A 22,412-nucleotide genomic window follows, 5' to 3' on the forward strand; every position below is an offset into this window, starting at 1 on the left:
AAAGCTACAGTCTTTTAAGCTTAAAGGAAGAAAAGGCAAGGTATTTTTAAAATTCTTATTACTGACAAATGTTCAAATTTCCCATTCTGAAATATCAAAATGCTTACATAAGAAAAAAATCTGCAAAATCTCAAAAGCATCCTAAGTAACAAATAATGTCTTACATTAATCAAGCTAAGGCAATATCTGACAATATTAACATTTTCCTTGCCATCAAGTGATACCCCTCCAGGAACAATTCAAAAACCAAGCCAAAACAAAAAACACTTCCTACAGCTAAAACAAGCTACATGTAAAAAATATGCATCTGGGTGACATAACTGAGGCTGGCAAGTCTCTTTTCAAAAAATACATCACTGATGGACAACAAATCATGGAATTAAATTTAATAATGGGATTAAAATGGCAACTTTGATACTTCCAGTTTCAAGGTCAAGTGAAGGTATTTATGCTAAACAAAGGGGGAAAAAAGAACCACCAAAATTTGACAAGTGTACATATGAGAAAAAGAGCAAAGAGAAAGAGGAATAATTGATGGTATACTACTTCACCAATGCCATACATCAAGAAAACTAATTCTGACACATATGCATGGACTCTGTCAGCTGTAAATTTAAAGATAAGTATTACAAATGCATGTCTAGATTTGGTGATTTCAAATCCAAGTCTAATGGGTATCAATGGTTAATTCAAAGCCACAGTTTGTCAAAATTAGGATAATGATTTGATCACACAAAAATAAATATCTAATATTCAAATTATCTCTACAAGATTAAAAAAAGACATCTATAAAAATACACATCTAAACAAAGCCAAGAAAATCATCTCAAAACACTGGTGAAGTTCAACAGGTGACAAGAAGGCAAGCAAGCTAGCAAGATCTCAAGCCTATCTTTCCCCCATTATTTAAACTGATCTTTCAAATCTATTACAGATTTAAGATGCACACACTTCAATTTAAGAAAATCTAATAGTATAAAAAATCTAAAGTTATGCAGTAAGAAGCTAGAGATTAATCATATTCTATACATACACAATGCTGTTACTTTACTCAGATTAGTGGCAGGATTTTAAAAATGGAATATTTAATAGAGTATTTTCAATAATTCAATGAGTTTTAGTGGAATATTTTCAATAACTCAATGAAGTCCACTATTTTTCAGAAATATACCCATCTAACTGCATAAAATAAGGTACATTCATTTAAGGAAAATGATTAACAGCTAATTCAGAAACAATCAGGAGCTCATCTTTATCATCTGACCACAGAAGTGGTAGGCTTCCCTGATAGCTCAGCAGATAAAGGATCCATCTGTAATGCAAGAAACACAGGAGACAGGGGTTTGATCCCTGGGTCTGGATGATGCTCTGGAGAAGGAAATGGCAACCCACTCCATTATTTTTGCCTGAAAAATCCCATGGACAGAGGAGTGGCGGCCTACAGTCCATGGGGTCCCAAAGAGTTGGACATGACTGAGCAATGAAGCATAGAAGCAGTAGAGCAACCTCTAAAGAAAATCAGTTAAGAAGAGAGACTGTGGGACAGAAAATTTTTTGAAAATTCCCCAAGGGAAAAATAATCTAACTAAAGGAAATAGGTGTCTAATTTGTAACTAACAAGAACAAAGGTGTACTAACAAGTTAGGTAAAAAGTTTTCATTTGACATAGTAGTTTGGTTGTGAATAGCAATTTCCATTCCACCTTAAAATCTGGAAAAGATATAACTGAAAATTGCATCATTGTTTCCTTACTATTACAATTTCCTTACTATTTTTATCTAAGTGTAATAGTATGTGAAATGTCTTTCATGTGAACCTGTCATTTACAGTGGCTCCTCAAGAACATTTACTCCTTATAGTACAACTTGTAGTCTATAGGTTAATCAGTATCACTTTATACCTATGCTATCTCAGGACTGTCTAAATACACACATTAAAACAGAGAAAGAGTATAAAGTCTATGCTCTATAGATCATTAGCCATGCAAGAGGCCATCACGCATTTGGTGATGAGGTTTGAAACATGGATAAATTCTTATATTCATCACCAAACACATAGTAAAATAAATTCCAGTTTTCTTTTGGAATCATAACATGTAAGAATGCCTATGACAAGTGGTATATAACTTCTTGTACGAATAGCATGATATTAAGAGTTTAGCACTTTGTAGATAACCAGCCTCATAACAAAATAAAAGCTAAAAGGGAGCTCTTAACAGTGAAAACCAAAGTTATAGAAACAATCAGAAACTATACAGAGCCCCTACTGCTGACAGAGCTGACCACAGCCACTGACAATGAAACAATAATGTCCAAGCTGGCCTAGATTTTTCTATTCTCTGGCCTAGATTTCTCTGGTTCCAATATTTGCTAGCTGTCTCAAATCAAGGTTTTAGTGAAAATTAGGGCCTGATGAGTAAGTATATAACTAAACACAAATCCATTACACTAAAGGAAATATAACTACAAACATATATTTGATTAAAATTATTAAAATTCTACTCTGCTTTAAAAAAAAAAGTCCTTCAAATGTCATAAAGACCTACATTTAAAATTCAGCATACTACCTTAGCACACAAAATATGTGCTAAGATACTTCTAGAATACTTCTAGATACTTCTAGAATGCTGAATTGAATAACATAATGAACTTTAACCCATAACAAAAATTCACCAATTCTGTTCCAAGTTTATTCTTGGTAGGAATTTTCAAAATTCTTGAAACTGCCCCCATTTATTTCTCTCAATCTTTAAATTCAACTTTTCAATTATAATTGATTAGAAATCTTTAAATCCATGAAGAACTTGAACTCAGGGAGAATTCTTAATCATTTGTAAGACAGAGGGGGATATATGTTTCAGGAGTACTTTATATACCCCAGTTAAGAGAATTATCCCTTATGCTAATACTGTATACTAAACATATATGCATCATTACTGTCCAGCCACTTAAAAACCTAGTTTAATTTCATCTCTTCTAAGGGACCATGCCCAACAACACACCCAAAATTGATGCCTTCCCGGTACTTCTGAAGACTTTCATCGTTTTCCACCTTGTTTGAGTCATCTTGGTATGCCTCAGAGAATCTAGGAGAGTCCACTGGGTGTGTGTTTGTTAATTAGATTAGATCTTTTTGGCTCAGAGTTTTCACCAAGTTCTCTTAACCAACCCAAGAGGTACACTCTGTCTGACAAGAGCTTACATGGGTAGCATAGGCCTCCTGAGACTCTTAAGCTTAAAGCAGTAATCACCAAAGCTCAAAAATCAGGCAATCACTACAAAGCAGCATGCCCCAAATTAAAGCTTCAAGGAGTAGGTGAAAAAAGCAGAGATGAGAAAGGTGATAAATATGGATGATAAGGAGATTTTATATTTAAATTGCAGTAAAATTAAATGCTTTAGTCGGATTTTAAGACAAGCTGCAGAATTTCTGTTCAGTGGATTGTTTCTAGGAGTTAGCATTACAACCTTGGAAGTCTTGTTCACTTTGTCCTGCAGCAATTTTTCAGTTGATGCCAATGCTTCCATTGCTTCCCAGTTTTTCTCCCGAAGGTCCTAATCATTTTTAGAAAGAATGATTTCAGTTTATCCATTATTGAAATATTTTTGCTTTTCGCTTCATCAGTATTTTGCACTGCATTTAAATGCTGGTTATTGCAAAATTATTTCAATGGGAAAATATGTATATTAGCAAAAAAATAAAAAGCAATGTTTAGAAGTTTGAATGAGAAAATAAAGATGCCCACTTCCCATGTTTTAGTATACACACCAAATATGCCAGCTTTAAAGTAATTACTATGCACACAAGACAAAGAAGAAAGCATTCAAAAGTAAGCACAGAAACCAAGATTACAAATATAATTTCAGGTACATCGAATATCAAAGGATTAAGGACAGAACAAATACACAGTATTACAAAAGGCTTTAAATATGATTTTGAAACAGGACCCAATATCATTCATGGGACTTTCCACTGCAGCATAACAATTTTTCCTCTAAATATGTTTTATTGATTTAACACATTTCAAGTCTACCTAAGAATGACATAGGAATTCATTGTATTTCTCTTTCTTGGCATGGTCAAATGTGCATACCAAAAAACAACCTGACAGGAATTGCACAAGCTACTTGATCAAGGCAAACAGGAAGGCTAGAAAGCTATAAAACCCATTCTTGTAAGAGAAAGAAGCTGAGCTCTGAAAGATCTATTTTAACAGCATTCCATTAGCAAATATGAATAAGGACAATCTGCTATATTTCCATCTTTCTTCAGATATAGAAATCTAAAAAGACGGAAAACAAAACCTAAAAAGCCAATAACCACCATGTATTGAATGCTTACTTGTGTGTCCAACACTGTACCTGGCACTTCACATAAATTTTCATTAATCCTCGTAACAACCCAGAGAGGTACGTATTCCCATTTTATAGGCGGCAAAACCACAGCTTAGGTAAGTTAATAAGCATGACCACATGTACAAAGCAAATGAGGAGGCAGAACTAGAATGGACTGACGTCACAATCTGCTGGCCTCCAGTGTCCTGGCTCTTTTCACACATTGCAATGCCTCCAGCACTGCTACTGCTGCTGCATTAAACGGGCATTCCTGTGCCTTCCTTATCTTACAATTCCAATCATAAAACACAGCTAAGATGTCAACAGTAATACTGGCAAATTCATCTCAGGTTTTTTGGCCAAGCAATGCTATTAGTAACGTTATAAACACACAAAGGGCAATTCACGTACCTAATTTTGACAAACTCAGGGGAGCAGAAACATGTCAACTTGTTAAATTAACAAATTAATGCAAACTTTGAAAAATCAAATTTCATTAGAAAATACCGGCTTAGATTTCAATAACATTTCTAACTTTGCTTAAGTCTTAACAATGAAACTTGTGTGTGCAAAAATTCTTCATTTACCAAGAATGCTTGTATTCTACTTAAAGGTGTAGTCTTCTGATCAGAGAGACTTAAAGAAACTTATCTAAATTTACTATTTGTCAATATTTCTCAGGGCACTATCCCATCCATTCTAACCTAAATGCATTCAGGTTGGGAGGCCTCTAACATGCTTAATCACCAAAATTTGAAAACACCTCTCATTTTAAAAAGGGAAGTGCTAGAGACTTCAAAAGATACATAATTATTGAAAATACTAAGTTTGAATTCTGGCATTACTTTTATAGTTTACAAAAAGGCTAGCCCGGTCAAAAAAAGAAAAGCCTTTACGATAATGAGCTGAAAGAATAATTTTCCAGTAAAAGTTCAACAGAAAGTAAACTATAGGTTTTTTTTAAACCTGAAGCTATAATAATTCTAACTTGAATATATAAATATTCAGATGTGTACAAAATGGACTTTTCACTTATTCATTTAAAAAAAAAAACCTACTCTCTAATAAAGTGATTTCCCCAATAATGTTCTCAAAAAACCTACACACAAAACAGTACTTTTCTACAAAGATTAAGAAATTTAAAGTGAAAGTAGATTAAAAGAATTCTAATCCATGGATTTCAGTGAAATAATAATAATAAGCTTTATTCTGATAAAGACTTGCTTACATTATTTTTCTTCCTCTGGTGTTCAAGAGCATCCTTCAAAGAATCTAACTCATTCTTGAGATCAGTTATTTCCTTCTCTCTCTCTGAAATTCTAAACCAGAAAATGGATTTATATAACAGTATTTTAGGTAAACAGTGAACATAGTATTAGTTACTACAAAATAAAAACAGCAAGTAGGTGATGCTTTGAAAAACGCAGTAACCTAGGCAAACTCTTTAAGCTTAACTACAGTTACCACAGAAAATCTATTTTCAGAATGAATTCTTATTTTCAGAAATAAATAAAACTTCACAGTATGATATGCTGACATTTATGCTAAAAAGAAATCATCCCCTAAGAAACAGTTCATGAATACATGAACTGCTATAGTTGTGGTTACTTCTATTTTTAACTAGGGCAGTGTGAAGTAGCTATTTTCACAAGAGTAAAAAGTGATGTTAGGTGCACTCCCTTAAATTTTTTTTTTCAGAAGGTAATGAAATCAATTATGACTTTCAGTGGCTAACCCACAATAAAAGTATGACATTAACGTAAGGTAGGTGTTCTCTTTTCACTTTCATAATAGTCTTAGGATTCGTGTTATTTTGGTTCTGTCAAATGACTTAGTTACTTCCCAGAAATGCAGAAAGAAATGGCAAAGATTTATACTTTGATTCTGTCATAGCTGAGAAGTAGCTAGGGTAGAAAATTAAAGTACAAATACCTCTTCCCTAAGAATAAGGCTCTATATAAGGGGTTCGCAAACTACAGTTCTGGGCAAGACCCACAGTCTGGTTTTGTATGGACTTCAAGCCAAGACCTGATTTTATGTTTTTGAAGAATTGTGGGGAATAAAGGAAAAAAAGAGTATGAAACTATGTGGCCCACAAAGCCTAAAATATTCACTATCAGGCCATTTATTAAAAAGAAGTTTGCTTGCTGACCCTTGCTCTACATAGACAAACTCAAGACCCAATTTAACAGTAAATAATTCTAAACTGGTAACTTTGTAAACCACCAACTTTGTAAACAAGTCAAGATGGAAGAACATATAGATATATCACTGAATATACTTAATGTGGCTGACATTTAACATGTCGAAGCATACCAACTTATCTGAAATGACCTTAAATATAGCCTTTTAGAGAAAAATACAGACCCACAATAAAAATGTTTCCATTTAAAAAAAAAAAAAAAAAACTCCTTAAAAGAGAGCAACCATAAAGATTACAAGATTTGCTTTTTTAATACAGAAGCTAGCTGGATGGCATCACTGACTCGATGGACGTGAGTCTGAGTGAATTCCGGGAGTTGGTGACGGACAGGGAGGCCTGGCGTGCTGCAGTTCATGGGGTCGCAGAGTCGGACATGACTGAGCGACTGAATTGAACTGAAACCAAAATTTGCATGGTTCAATTCCATAATGATATCAGTAGAATAAGTGAGGTAATTTAAGGTAAATTAGTAAAGGCTTCAAAGTATAGCTCTATGTGATTAGATATTTTCTGAATGTCTGAAAAACCAGTATCACGCTCAACAAAATGTTCAAAGAAATTCAAATATTTAATATCATAAAAGGTACATTAGCTCAGCCAAAGGCATAGCTAAGGTCTTTGATCTACTATCCAAGAAATCCAAATAGAACTGTAAATAGTAGGGGAGCATTTGCAATTACATTAAATTGCTTATCTGAGAACTATTTAGTAACAAAAATTTACCACTTTTCAAATTGTGAATAAAAATTATTACTTACACTTTTAACAGTTCTTCATGAGGGGGAAAAGAAGATGCCTATTAAAAGAGTTCAATGTTACTTTAAAACAAAGCTTTCCAGAAGATTGCAAATAATTAAAACTCTTCTCAGACATAAATTAAGACAACACCAAAGGGAAAACTATAGCATAATTGATATGCCAACAAAAAGTAATTTTAATAAAAACAGGTACACATTTAGAAAACGTATTGAGTGTTATATCAAATCTTCATTGTCACTATATTCTTAAAACTTTTCACTTAAATATATATCAGTTTCCTATCAGGTGTAAAGCACTAGTTAATACCTTAAATTTTCATAATGCAAAATTCATATTTGACTATGTTAAGTTTCCAAAAGTAAAAAAAATAAAACCATTAATGAAGGAAAGGTTAGGTAATTTGCATGTAAAAATTTTTACATAATATATACATATTATGTACATAGTCCTTCATATACAGTATTTATTCTTGATGAATACAATCTCCCAAACTAAACTACTATAAACTTCTTGTTGACAAGGACGCTAATTTCTTTTGTCCTTCAAAATAGTTTCCAATTTATCCATATACATACATAAGATAAATTAATTTAAAAACTATTTTGGTAACATTAATTAAAAAAACATACACACATTTTTACCAAGCAGAATTATACTTTGAACAAGTATTTTGAATAGTGGTAAATTATTACTTATAATATTACACATTTCTTAGTTTCTCTCCAATTGTAGATGTTCTGAGAAAAGGGGAAGAAGTAAGGCATACACACAGTTTTAAACTGACCTCTAAAGGATTTTATCTGACTTGCTAAGGAAAGCATTCTAAAGGATCTGAAAACATAGACACACAGATACAAAACAGAGCTGGAATATATATACAGTAATATTGTGGATACTTTATAAACTATAGATTACCATATCTTGGCTATGACATAGCAAACTGCTTTATATTTTAGGAAATTTGATAAACAGTTATAAATAAATAAAACAATGAAAAGGCAAAAGTCTTGAGTCATAAAATTTTTACCACATTAAATAAAGGGCAAAGCATCTAACAGAACCTACCTGTTGGTAGTTTTGTTGCTTAAGCTCCTCAATTTGGGACTTAAACAATTTGTTTTCATCTTGTACTTCCTATTTAAACAAAAATTAAACATGAATACAGGAATTTTTATTTTCAATATAAACTAAAACATATCACACAAGCCAGGGAAATTCTAAAATAATAAAGATTTTCTAACGGTATAATAAGCCCTATATTAAAACTTTATAAAATTAGAATAGGGCTTCCCAGGTGGCAAGAGTGGTAAAGAACCTGCTTGCCAATGCAGGAGACATATGAGAAGCGGGTTTGATCCCTGGGTGGGGAAGATCCCTTGGAGGCCCAAGGACATGGCAAGCCACTCCAGAATTCTTGCCTGGAGAATCCCATGGACAGAGGGGCCTGGCAGGCTACAGTCCACAGGGTCACAAAGAGTCAGATGCTACTGAAGCAACTTAGCATACACACATGCATAAAATTGGAATAATGAAATTACTCTATACTATGTCTCAATGGAAGAAATCCAGAAACAAACCCAAACACCTGTAGGAATTTACTACAGGGTGATACCTCAAATCAGTAGGGCAAATTCTACTGCAATTTTGTACTGGACATGTCTGTGTGTGAGGGGCTGTCCTACATACTGTAGGGTGCTTGGCAGTGTCCACAGTCTCCATCCAGTAGATGCAGCAGCACCGCTCTACCAGCTGTGACAACCAAAAATGTCTCCAAATGTTGGGGCGAGGGTGAGGGGGGGAAGGGGAAGAACCAATGCAGCAAAGTAATAACAGATTACTTTAAAATGTAGCTTGTCTTTTATTTTTTAAGGTTGAAATGCTAATCTCATAACTTAAATTACATGTGAATAAAACATCTAAGCAAAAATAAATTATAAACAGTATTAGAAGAAAACATGTGAAAACATTCTTATGATCATAGAAGGAGAGATAAATTTCAAGACTTCAAACTCAAAAAATTACTTACATCTGAGTACATAAAAGTTTTAAACTTCTAAGGTTGGGGGGAGAGGACAAAGGAAGTCAAAAGAAAAACTTAAACTGCCCCACATATGACAGAAGACTAGTTTCTCACTGGTAGCGTCCATGTCCAACTCTTTTGCAACCCTATGGACTGTAGCCTACCAGGCTCCTCTGTCCATGGGATTTCCCAGGCAAGAGTACTTGAGTGGTTAGGCATTTCCTTCTCCAGGGATTGAACCTATGTCTCCTGCACTGGCAGGAGGATTCTTTACCAATAAGCCCACCTGGGGAGCCCTACTTCTCTCACTAGCAAATGTAAATTAAAATAATCTAACCATCTTTCAAGCAGAATATCAAATCTTTCATCTTCATCAGTATTGATGAGGATGAAAAGGAATGGCTCTCTGTTGGAGAATGTAATTTAGTTGTTGTAGTTCAGTTGTTTAATTGAGTGTAGTTTAGTTGTTTAGTTGTAATTCAGTCCATCGGAGAGTATAAATTAGTAAAAACACTTGGGAGGGCAATTTAGCATTATCTGACAAAATTCCCAAAATGACTTGGGAACGAAAGGGAATGTGTCAGAACCAACACTTGGAGCAGAAAATGTGAAAACAAGTATGTGAGACAATGTTGTTGCTGTTCAGTCGCTCAGTCGTGTCAGACTCTTTGCGACCCGTGGACTGCAGCACACCAGACTTCCCTGTCCTTCACAATCTCCCAGAGTTTGTTCAAATTCATGTCCATTGAATTAGTGATGCCATTCAACCATCTCATCCTCTGTCATCCCCTTCTCCTGCCTTCAATCTTTCCTAGCATCAGGGTCTTTTCCAATGTGTTGGCTCTTCACATCAGGTGGCCAAAGTATTGAAGCTTCAGCATATTCAGGACTGATTTCCTTTAGGATTAACTGGTTTGAAGGGACTCTCAAGAATCTTCTCCAGCACCACAGTTCAAAAGCATCACTTCTTCAGCACTCAGCCTTCTTTCTGGTCCAACTCTCACATACATGCATGAGACAATATAGACATCTAAAATCTTCTGTCACTTCAAAACAAAGTTCTACAAGGACTTTCAATACTAACTACATGAAGATGAAGTGATACTATTTTCTATTTTAAATATCACTTTCAAGAAGGGAAAAAACCCTCTGCATAAAACTTTCACCCAAAAGTTCACTTGCAAGAATTTTAAATACAGATACAGTACTGTATAAGAACCAGCCTGCCAATGCAGGAGACATAAGAGATGCGGGTTCAACCCCTGGGTCAGGAAGACCACCTGGAGAAGGGAATGGTAATTCACTCTAGTATTCTTGCCTAGGAAATCCCATGGACACAGGAGCCTGGTGGGCTACAGTCCCTAGGATAGCAAAGAGTCAGACACAACTGAGACAACTTAGCATGGCACTGTAAGTACAGAAGGTGTGTGTGTTAAGGATACTCACCATAGAATTGTTTTAACAGGAAAAAGAACTCTAAATAATCTAGGTATTCATAAGCTAAGACTGGCGGTATAAATAATAATAAAATCATATTATTGTATTATTGTATATAAAAAATATTGTATATAAAAAATATAACAACATCATTAAACATTAAGATAAAAATGTGCTTATGTGGGAATATCTCAGAAAGATTACTAATTGAGCAGAGAAGCAAAATACAAAAGTGTGTATGATTAAAAATACAGTGTATTTAAACACACACACATTTTACGCATGGGCACTTATATATGAACAAGTAACAGTAGTTATCTGAGGAATGAGACCCAGGATCTGGGTGGGAAGGAATGTCATTTTGTATTCTATCTTCTTATTTAGTAGTTAAAATTGTTTTCAAACATGTGAAGACAGTAACTCACATGATAATTTTAAGTAAATACATTTACCTGTAACAGCTTTGTTTTGCTAGAAAGATCACTCTCTCTCTCTTTTAGCATAGTTTCTAATCTCTTCATTTCATTTTCCTTTTCTTTCAACCTAGAATTTTTACAAAGATGTTTTATTTAGTTAGGTGAATTGGAGGAGCATAGAAGAATTTTAGGACAATAAACTTTTCCTTTTATTATTCTATAATGATAGATACATCATACATTAGTCAAAACCTACAGAATGTACAACACAAAGCTGAACCCTAATGGATACTACGGACAATTAATAACAATATACTGACTTCACTCATGAATTGTAACAAATTACCACACTAATATAAGATGTAAATAAGAAGAGAAATGAGAGGGGAGGGTATACAGAAATTCTCTGTATCGCTCTCTCAATTTTCTCTGTAAACCTAAAAGTGCTCCCTCAAATATTGCATTAATTTTTTGATGTAAGGTAGAAATAAATCTAAAATCATACTTTAATGATCTATATACCACTAAGAGGGCTTTCCCTTATAGCTCAGTTGGTAAAGAATCTGCCTGTAATGCAGAAGATCTGGGTTCGATTCCTGGGTTGGGAAGATCCCCTGGAGAAGGAAATGGCAACCCACTCCAGTATTCTTGCCTGGAGAATCCCCGTGGACAGAGGAGCCTGGCAGGCTATACAGTCCATGGGGTCTGAAGAGTCGGACACGACTTAGCGACTAAACCACCATCACCACACCACTAACAACAGGCCTCAAACATGTCTCTCAGCTTTCTATTTGCAAATGACACAAAAACACCTTGACAGTTACACAAGCCCAAAAGATAAACAGTTGTACAAATGAGCAATATTAGTGCCATAAACAGGGACATCCCCTTTTCTCCATGAAGATAATGACTTAATAAATATCTTCAATATTTTACTTCTTTAAAGACAACAGCTTCAAAGAGCCACTTCTTAAACAACTGAAAAGATCATATCTAAGCAAAAATCTCTTAAAAGTAATTAATAGAAGGCCAAAAGGATTAAGTCCAGACATAGTTTTTACCACTTAGACCAATTTAAGAGAACAGACTTCATAGGATAAAAATTTTCTAGGATGAACAGATTAATACTTCCTTTGCTCATTGCATGTACGCTGCTGCTGCTGCTGCTGCTAAGTCACTTCAATCATGTCCAACTCTTTGCAACCCTATGGACTACAGCCTGCCAGGCTCCTCTGTCCATACGATTCTCCAGGCAAGAATACTGGGGTGGGTTCCTGTTTCCTCCTCTAGGGGATCTCCCTGACCCAGAGATCGAACCCACATCTCTTCTTGTCTCCTGCCTTGGCAGGTGGGTTTCTTTACCACTAGCACCACCTGCGAAGCCCATGCTCATTAGATTGAATATTTTTACTATTCGGCTCATTAGATTGAATATTTTTACTGTTCGGCACAATATGACTGATGTGACAAAAGATACTACTTTCCCCAAAGTGGAAGTTACTTTTATAGCAAGATTCCACATTCACCATCAAGATTATGGCTAAGATTATCTTCTGGTTAATTCAGAGATGTTGATCTTTCAAGTAATAAAAATGATTTTAATTTGAAATAAATTTAACCTCTCTTTACAATAATTACATACTTCATTCAAAAAGAGAGAGAGACAGAGAACTTAAAACCAGTCTATATTAATAGAAAGACTATTTTAGAAAATGCATTTGAAGAGTTTGGAAAGGATAGTCTCCAGGTATCTGAAAGCACTTGAAAGGGCTCTGTTTATTACACCAAATAGAGATTTATTTACCCTTGGATTATAATTCCCACTTAACAAGAAAGTTAAAGACTTAGAAGAAACTCATCATAATATTCAAGGATATTCAAGAAAATATTGAAAATTTCCTCTTTAAAATGCTAGCTAAAAGTATACTTACACAATCTGAAGTTCTTCAAACTGTGATGCAGAACACGCCTAAGAAACAGATTTCACATTTTTAATTCTAACATCAAAAAGATCAGGTTCTACAACATATTTTAGAATCAGTCACCAATAAAATAAAAACACAATTATCTGTGGTAGATTTAAGATCGAGCTATTCATAAAACAAAGAATGAATTTTCTTTAATTTTTAATATCCATTTGTTAAAGGATTACAGATTAATACACCACTTAAACAACAGACACTTAAAAAGGAGAATGAGAGTCCGTCTGAAAAATTAAGGAGAGGAAATGCTTTCAGACTCAGGTTCACAAATGAGGCAGTCATAGATTTGACAGGAATAAAAGTTAATTTTATTTTATCAACAACAATAAAACTACAATACCACAGTAATTTTTATGGCAAAAAAAAAAAAAAAACCTCAGGAGAATATATTAACTTCTTTACTTTCTAGTACAGTAAAATAGAGATTACTCATTTTTTATAAAATATGCTGGCAATCTGTTTATACTATACCTCTTGAAACTTATGCTGTGCAAATTCCTGAACATGAGTTTTCAAAGATTCATTTTCTTCTTGAAGATCCTAAAAAAGAATAAGTCTGAATAAAATTGACATTGAAATATAAAAAAGGATGTTACCTTTTCTTTTTAACTTCTCACCTGTAACCGTCTCCCTCTATTGTGTAGGTCTTTCTCCTTCTCTTCTAAAACAGTCTTCATGTTATTCATCTGTTCCTCCTTTCCTTTTAATCTAACAGTAAGTTAATAAGAACTATCAATGAAAATATTACATGACTAAAGACTAAACAAAGTAAAAGTACTGGAGACTGGAAAAGTATATTTCAGATTGTACTCATAACCCAAATCGATTAAATAAACTAAAAAATAAATATTTTATGTATAAAGTCATATAAGATTTTGGAGACATCAAGCTGAGAAGCAGCTCTATTCCCACCCATTAACGTACTGTTTAAGTCAATACCAGCAAATTTAGCTTATTATAACTAGTTTGGGTATGAAATTTATAACCAGTTTCACAGTGGCTATTAAAATAAGCAAAGAGCAACATATCAGTTTAAGGTCGTATTTAGATTATAAACCAGAAAAATAAGACTTCCACTGTATCCCCATTCCCATCAGCAAACCTGTAGGTTCAAGTCTAATGAAAAATTTAAGACCTTGAGGCCTTTAAGATATAATGTGATGTTCTTTAAAATATTACTTGAAATCAAATAAAAAGGAGTTAGGATTTTCATTATAATTTTATATTTAACTTGTGGAAAAGAAATATTAAAGGGAAGTGAGGAAGATGATACTTACAAGTTCTGAAGTTCCTGAACTTGAGAAGTGATAGATAACTGAAATGCAAAGCAGCAGAAAAAAAGTAACTCATTTTCTTTCAGTTTACTTTACTACGCTTATGATAAACCTTAAAATGTATACATTTCAAATCACAAAGATCCTAGTTGAATTATTCACGTCAAAATGAGATGACTTGATTTCACCCTCTCCTGACTCCAATGACAGTAAGAGTAAGAAATTTTAAAAAGGGGTGTAGGGGGAGAAGAGACAAGGAATATAGTTACGAATGATAAGTCTAAGGCAAGTGACACTTCTAAAACCTAAAATTGTGAAAATTACAATATTAACTGTCCACATACCTCCCTACAATGTCAGAGCACTTTTCCCTCCCAGTCTTCAAGGCCAACTACTCAACAGTACTTTATGTAAGTGTGTGCTTAGTCTCTCAGTCATGTCCAACTCTTTGCGACCCCATGTACTATAGCCCACCAGGCCCCTGTCCATGGGGATTCTCCAGATAATAATACTGGAGTGTTCTTTATACTCTCCTTTAATCTCTTCTTATCATACACAATACAATAGGATCTTTTATTCCCCACTGTCTTCTCACAGTCCCTTCAGATATTGGCTTAGGTATCAGCTCCTCAGGAGGGGACTTTCTGAATTCTCAATCTCTGTTAGGAGTTTAATCATTTCCTCATACCTTATTTCATTCAACACATTATCTCCAACAAATTATACTTTGATAAGTAGGAGGAACTGAATAAACATTTCTAAATTAATCTGTTGGATCAATGTATGAATCATCTCTTCCATGCAATCTCAATATTTCTTTCAATGAAACCTTTTCAGATTAAATTCACCAAAACCACACATTTATTTCCAGTAACCACATCTACCTCTGAAATACCTCCATGAAATCTGTACTTTATTCTATAGGCAAAGGTTGAGTAATACATATATTAAAAATATTTTGGAACATGCATTAAAAAAAAAAAGTTTACCAAGGTGTTTTGTTAAGTTGGCAAACTAAAACAAACATTACTACAGAAAACTTCCCAGAAAAAGAACTTAAACAATTAAAAGGTATGTTGATTCAAATATTAAGAACATTTTCTTAAATCAGGCAAAAATAATAAGCACAAAACCCAACATACTTACAACACACTACTAAAAAGTTGTTTTCTGAGTAACAAGAAAAAAACCAAATAGTTCATAAATACATATACACTAATAAATCTGTCATGCTATGGCTCTGGGATTTTTACCTGTTGAGCCTTTTCAAGCTGGATATTTCCTATTTCTTCTTTTAGAGCCTCTATTTCCTGTTTCAAATCCTTGACAATGACAAAACAGACAAGATTGGACAATGGAAACACAGAAATTGACATAAAATGCAATGTACAGACAAACACATGAAATTAAATGGTATTCACTAAAGTTGATAAACAAAAAAACAAAACATAGGTTTTATCTCTCTCAATACCTGAATAGTTTTCTCCTTATTAGCAACTTTGAGCAGTTCAGCTTCCAAAAGCTCTTCCACAGACTTGATCTTTCCATCTTTTTCATGGATCCTTAGATAAGGAAATGCAGTGTTAAACGTGGACAGAAATCATCAAAACCCACCACTAACATATAAAAACAGCACCAAATCATGAACAAGTTCACCAAATCAATTCTCCCCCTTTTAAGTAAAAGAACAACTTGCAGCCAGGAAAAAACACTTAAGAGTTCTTCCTAAACAAGAACTAAGCAGTAACTACTAGACGGTTGAGGCCTATACACGCAAGGAGACGCTGGTGACACGCTTCAAAAGAGCACAGGCAATGTAAGATTTGTATTCCAAAGAACACTGGGGAGAACTGAGTTCCTCTCAACAATAAAGGATTCTAGAGAGCTTTGAAAGCTATAGCAGAACTTATATACAATTATAGCATTAAACCTCACAGACACTTCCAAGAAAACAACACACAGAAAGAACTGACCTCTATTCAATATAACCTGTTCATTAATAGTTCTTACTGCATAAACAAAATTAACAATTCGATACTCTAAGTTAATAAATGGGAGTCCACCATGGAAACGGATTTTTAACAATCACAAATTGCACTGGGAAAGCACAGCTAAGTTGCCTTATTCCAACAATGAAAAAATCCTAGCCACCTCAACTGCACGATAAAGTAAGACTTACGAGCACGAAGAAAATGGAGCAAAAGAAAAAGACCAGCTTAATAATGTCATTACTTACACTTTCTTAAGTTCTTCAACTAGAGATGCAAAGGAAACCTAGAAATAGGAGGGTATCCTACTTAGTAATATGCTCAAAATATAAATGGGCCATAAACAGAAAAGTATGTTATTTTTTAAATTAAATTTTCTACTATACCAAAATCTGGGAAAAATAAACCTGGAAATTAATTCTTTCCAGATTTTTTTAAATGTCAGAATTATGAAAAGCACTTTGAAAGTAAGGAGCTTTAAAGCTACTTATGGTAAGTGTAGGTCAAAAGAAAAACCAATGTATAAATATTAAAATTATTAACTCAATGATCCTAACCATATAAGGAGAAGATAGGTAACCTCTTTTACTATTATTTAGAATTTTTACTTTACATATGTATATTCAAAACCATCTATCATTACAGTAACGAGCAAGGACATGCTATCTAGAGTACTCTATCCAGTGTTTGCCATAAAGTCAGCGTTTACTAAACTGCAGCTCGTATTACTCAAAATCAAGTCACCAATCAATCACAGATTAAAACTACAAATGGCAAATGCCATGTTGGGGAAAGGAGGAACAAACAAGACTTGCTACTGTATTTGGTAACAGGTACGCCCACTGTTTAAAAGAGAACGGTTATAGGGTCTATTTAATATATTACCTGATCATTTTGCTTGGCCTTTAAATCTTGAACTTCTTTTGCCAAAGATGAATTTTCTGTTCTTATTGCCTTTTTCAAAGATACATAAGTACAACATACTTTAATTTTCTGAAAAAACAACTACCTTCAAAATACAGTAGCTTCTCACTTCTCTCTAGCTGCTTCTTTTCCTTTCTGAAGGCCCAGAAATCTCAGTTGCTCTACATATCTACAATTCTGTAACTTCCAGAGCCAGCCAAATAGAGTTTTAATTTGATTATCCTCTCAAGTATTTTTACTTATGTTTCCACAACCTGAAAACCACAAAGTATACCACTTGTCAAGTCACTTCTCGCCTTAAAATCAAATACACTGTTTACCCTATTTCTTCCAGCAATCGTATTCAAATTAAGTTACTTAAGGCTAACGATGGGGCATCCCAAGTGGTGCTAGAGGTAAAGAACCCACCTGCCAATGCAGGAGACATAAGAGATGCGGGTTCGATCCCTGGGTCAGGAAGATCCCCTGGAGGAGGACATGGCAACCCACTCCAGTATTCTTGCCTGGAGAATCCCAAGGACAGAAGAGCCTGGTGGGCTACAGTCCATGGGGTCGCAAAGAGTCGGACACGACTGAAGCAACCTAGCACACACTCAGGCAAGGCTAATGATAACCATAAAATGGAACTTCATTCTCTCATTTCTCTGGTCTCTAACACTATTTCATGAACTTATCAACTCTACTGGTTACTATTATAACTAGTTACTGTTTGGTTATAATTCAGGCATGGGTGGAGGTGGGAAAGCACTAGAAACCATAATAACAGTATCTACTTCATTAAGGCAGTAAATGCTACAGTCAACCACACTTTTTTCTATTTATAATAAAATCTTAAATTTAATGAAAAAAGAACATCATATAAATTCATTAAACGTGGGTACTAAAAGCTATGGGAAAAATATTACACGTTACAGCAAAAACTCTTCATGTTACTGAATAATCACAGGTAAAACAAATATACAATATGCTTTACATTCAGCTCTTCCTCTTTCGTGGCCACCTGAATAAGTCCAGTTTCGAGTAATTCTTCTACAGTCTTCAACTTCTCATCTTTCTCTTGAATGCTGAAATAATAAATTTAAAACACATGTATGAACTCTATTTCAAGGAAAATGACATGATTTCTAAATAAATATTTGACATGGATTAACTCTTATGCCCATCGTTCTTTATAAACTTTCAATTCTAAAAAGGTTTCTGATGATCTTCAATCCTGGTCCAAGGGTTCTTCCTCTTTACCAATAAGTAAAATGTATTCAAGTAATGCATGCTTACACGCTAGCCTAAACAAGTAAATCATGGTCATACATGACTCTCACAAACCTAATGGAATGCCAAAGCAATCAACAGTACATCACTCTCTTCCCTTTATGAAGTACAAAGAAAATTTTAAGAATTTACAGTAATATAGTTAATCATTCTGTTATCTCAGACTTGGTAGAAATGAGTCATTAAAATATTAAAAATAATTTTAATCTCTTACCATCTTTCCATTTGTTCCAAAACATCTTTATTAGGCTAAAACAAAATCACCAAAAAAAAAAAAAGATACTTTTACCAAGTTTGCATGAAATAAAACTACTTTATAAATAGAACTCTATGAAAATTGTTTAGTATTAAATAGATCCAAAATTTAGGAAGATGATCCATATTTAAAGACTGCTAATAGTTAAAGAATTTTTTCATTCAGAAAACACAAGAGACAAGGCTACACAAAAGACAAAGATGAAGTATAAAATGGGCTGGAAATGCCCAAACTTACCCTTGTGAGTAAGTTTTTAATTACCATAAAAGAAAATCTTAAGGATAAGAAGAGAATTTGCCTCTCCTTTACATTAATTCTTCAAATCTAAAATTCCAAGGCTCTAAGACCTTGTAGGCCAAGAAAGAAGCTTTGCTCTTTTTCATTTTTGTTTTTCACCTAAGGTATAAGGCAAGTGTACAAAACCTATGTTCAATTCAATGAATTTTTAACATGCAGATTTCACATAACCACCACCTAAGTCAATATACAGAATGTTTTAAAACTGACTATCAAGTGCAGAAGAAACACAAGCACATAGTCTCCTTGTTACGTTAAAACATGACATGTGAGCTGGTCCCCATCTATGACCCATCTTCTAGTATTCCCCCTATACACACAAATTCCTCAATGTTATAATTTACTATGTGTCCAGAAGTGGGGCACCCCCTTCGAAGTCCTAGGCCTTCAGGCAGCTAAGTAACCTGACAAAACAGGTTCTCAGGGTCTTTTTCCCTTCAACATTCTCTTCTACCCCTTCTGTTCCCTACCTGCTTTCTCCTAATACTACTAGGTTTGTAATTTTTTCCCATTTTACTAAAACCATCATTACGACCATTTTTCACAAATACTATTAATTTTTCCATTACCAAATCCTAGTCCTAAGATTTCATTTATTAAATATTTCTAAAAATTAACTATGTTTTATTCAATATCTTAGGTTAAGTTTCCAGCTTTACACATCTCAAATATCATAATACCCTGCCTCTAGTTCACAAGGATTATATTGTGAGGGATACAGGAGAACTTCTCAATGGGAAAAAAAAACTTTCCTACCACTAGAAAGGAAAGAGGTGTCAAAAATATATTAAATCATGATTATAAACTGAAAAATAAATCATGCAATAAGTTTATAAACCTTTCATCAAGATGACTTTTGTCCATCTTTATTTTTATGAATCCCATCTCACATAAAAACAATATAAAATTTGCGACCATGCATGATGGCAGATGTTAACTAGACTTATTGTGATCATTTAACAGTAATACAAATATCAAATTATTATGTTATACACCTGAAATTAATGTCAATTGTAACTCAATTTTAAAAAGATACTATTAAGTCTTAGTTATATGAAGCTTAATCAATTAGTTGTATTACACTTTTAGTACTGCATACTTCACTACCACATAAATTCAAACACCTCATGGATACCATTATGATTCATCTAACATACCAGACAAAATGCTTATTCATTCTTTCAACATCCTTCAGCAGCACAGCCACATAATAGATCAAGCTCATGGTCCTTACACAGCTTTCATGATTAGGCCCTAGCAAGCTTGTCTCTTCTTACACCTCCACAATATGCCCTGAATATGCCAATTTTCCACACACTGCCATGACTTTTAATACTGTATTCCCTTAGCCTGGATTTCCCCTTAGCTACTCAGCAAATTCTTGGCTTTTTTCAAAATCAGGTTTAATTGTCCCCTCTCTGTGGTGCCTCTTCATCCTTATTCTCCTTCAGATAGAATTCTCTCTTCATCTAAACCTATCCACATTTTAAGAATTTTTGGAAAAAAAGAAGAATTTTATTCATCACAATTTTCTATGTATACATCTATCTCCACCCATATTCTCAAAGGCAGGAATCAAGCCTTATTCATCTCTATAGCCTTAGCATTGTAGCACAGTACCTAGCATACTCTCAGTAAAAATTTAGTGGACTGGATATCCTTTAACAAGGTTACAGTTTAAGTACTCTTCGTCAATTGCTCAATGAATATTCAATTGTATTAAATTGACCCAATTCAGTATCAATCCAGTATTTTAACTTTATATATTATTAATCTAATCCAACCCAATTTCCTCCTCCCTGGATGATCTTCTAAATTACATCTTATACAGTAATGAAATTTTCTTCAACCAAATACAACAAGGCTGCAGGGCAAAAGAGAAAAAAATATTCTACTTCTACCATCTTTACTTAATAATCTTGTTGTATGTGTGTGTGTGAGTTGCTCACACATGTCTGAGTCTTTGTGACACCATGGACTGTAGCCCACCAAGCTCCACTGAATCTGACAAAAGTATTAGAACAAAAATAAAAAGTCATCCTGTTCCTTTGTTCCAACCATCTCATCCTCTGTAATCCCATTCTCCACCTGCCTTCAATCTTTCCCAGCATCAGGGTCTTTTCCATGATGCTCATGATGCTCAAAAAAAAAAAGACAGCTCAGGATATTCCCCACCCAAAAAAAGTTTTGTTTTATTCTGAATAAATGAGATCTTAGTGACTGATTTATTTGTGTGCTCTATTCACAAGATTGGGGGACTTCCCTGGTGGCTCAGATGGTAAAGCGTCTGTCTACAACGCAGGAAACCTGGGTTCGATCCCTGGGTCAGGAAGATCCCCTGGAGAAGGAAATGGCAATCCACTCCAGTACTATTGCCTCGAAAATCCCATGGACAGAGGAGCCTGGTAGGCTACCGTCCATAAGTCTTTTCTTCTTTAGTTTATATGCAGGTTACCTTACCTGGTATTTGTTATCTTTCTGCTTCCTACACCTAAAGAAACAACAACTTGGTACCATTGTTGGTTTCTGCTTCAGTAAGCTCAACCTCTTCCTCCAGGATAAAAATCCATGGGGCAAAGGGACTGAAATTTTTTTATAACTAAACTGCTCATCTCTCAACTGTCACTTGGAATTCTGACTGCTGGGTAGGAAGGGGTTAAAGAAGTGTGGAAACGAAAAAAATTAAATTACGCTAATCTTTTATCTCTTCTTTTACTAGCACTGACAATAAAAATGACCAGAGGGAAAAACCAAACGGCTGGCTCTCTGGTCTGCCAAGATAAGACAGAAGTCATAATAACAACCAAAAATACAACATCACAGTCAAATGCTTTTTTATTATTCAGCTGCTCAGTCGTGTCCAACTCTTAGCAACCCCATGGACTGCAGCACACTAGGCTTCCCTGTCCTTCACCATCTCCCAGAGCTTGCTCAAATTCATGTCCATCAAGTGCTGTTGCCATCCAACCATCTCATCCTCTGCCGTCCCACTCTCCTCCTGCCTTCAATCTTTCCCAGCATCAGGGTCTTTTCCAATGAGTCAACCCTTCGCATGAGGTGGCCAAAGTATTGGAGTTTCAGCTTCAGCGTCATTCCCTCCAAAGAAATCCCAGGGCTGATCTTCAGAATGGACTGGTTGGATCTCCTTGCAGTCCAAGGGACTCTCAGGAGTCTTCTCCAAAACTATAGTTCAAAAGCATCAATTCTTCGGTGCTCAGCCTTCTTTATGGTCCAACTCTCACATTCATACATG

General features: G+C 34.5%; 1 protein-coding gene across 4 annotated transcripts in view; it reads right to left on the reverse strand.

Moving 5' to 3' along the window:
- The window catches only part of KTN1 (kinectin 1), a 110,053-nt gene that overhangs the window by 21,554 nt on the left and 66,087 nt on the right, over window positions 1–22,412 (reverse strand). For 2 of the 4 annotated variants that reach the window (XM_070377787.1, XM_070377786.1), the window contains exons 19-33: window positions 18,821–18,855; window positions 18,311–18,401; window positions 17,299–17,367; window positions 16,662–16,699; window positions 15,897–15,987; window positions 15,679–15,747; window positions 14,429–14,466; window positions 13,769–13,859; window positions 13,623–13,691; window positions 13,101–13,138; window positions 11,206–11,296; window positions 8,362–8,430; window positions 7,296–7,333; window positions 5,563–5,653; window positions 3,468–3,554 (exon numbers count right to left, since the gene is read on the reverse strand). In XM_070377787.1, the coding sequence (XP_070233888.1) occupies window positions 3,468–3,554; window positions 5,563–5,653; window positions 7,296–7,333; window positions 8,362–8,430; window positions 11,206–11,296; window positions 13,101–13,138; window positions 13,623–13,691; window positions 13,769–13,859; window positions 14,429–14,466; window positions 15,679–15,747; window positions 15,897–15,987; window positions 16,662–16,699; window positions 17,299–17,367; window positions 18,311–18,401; window positions 18,821–18,855 (1,005 nt within the window). The remainder of the gene's footprint in view (window positions 1–3,467; window positions 3,555–5,562; window positions 5,654–7,295; window positions 7,334–8,361; window positions 8,431–11,205; window positions 11,297–13,100; window positions 13,139–13,622; window positions 13,692–13,768; window positions 13,860–14,428; window positions 14,467–15,678; window positions 15,748–15,896; window positions 15,988–16,661; window positions 16,700–17,298; window positions 17,368–18,310; window positions 18,402–18,820; window positions 18,856–22,412) is intronic. The other 2 variants (XM_070377789.1, XM_070377788.1) reach the window with 1 other exon arrangement.

This window comes from Bos mutus, chromosome 10 (assembly GCF_027580195.1).
Source record: "Bos mutus isolate GX-2022 chromosome 10, NWIPB_WYAK_1.1, whole genome shotgun sequence".
In the NCBI taxonomy this organism is placed as follows: domain Eukaryota; kingdom Metazoa; phylum Chordata; class Mammalia; order Artiodactyla; family Bovidae; genus Bos; species Bos mutus.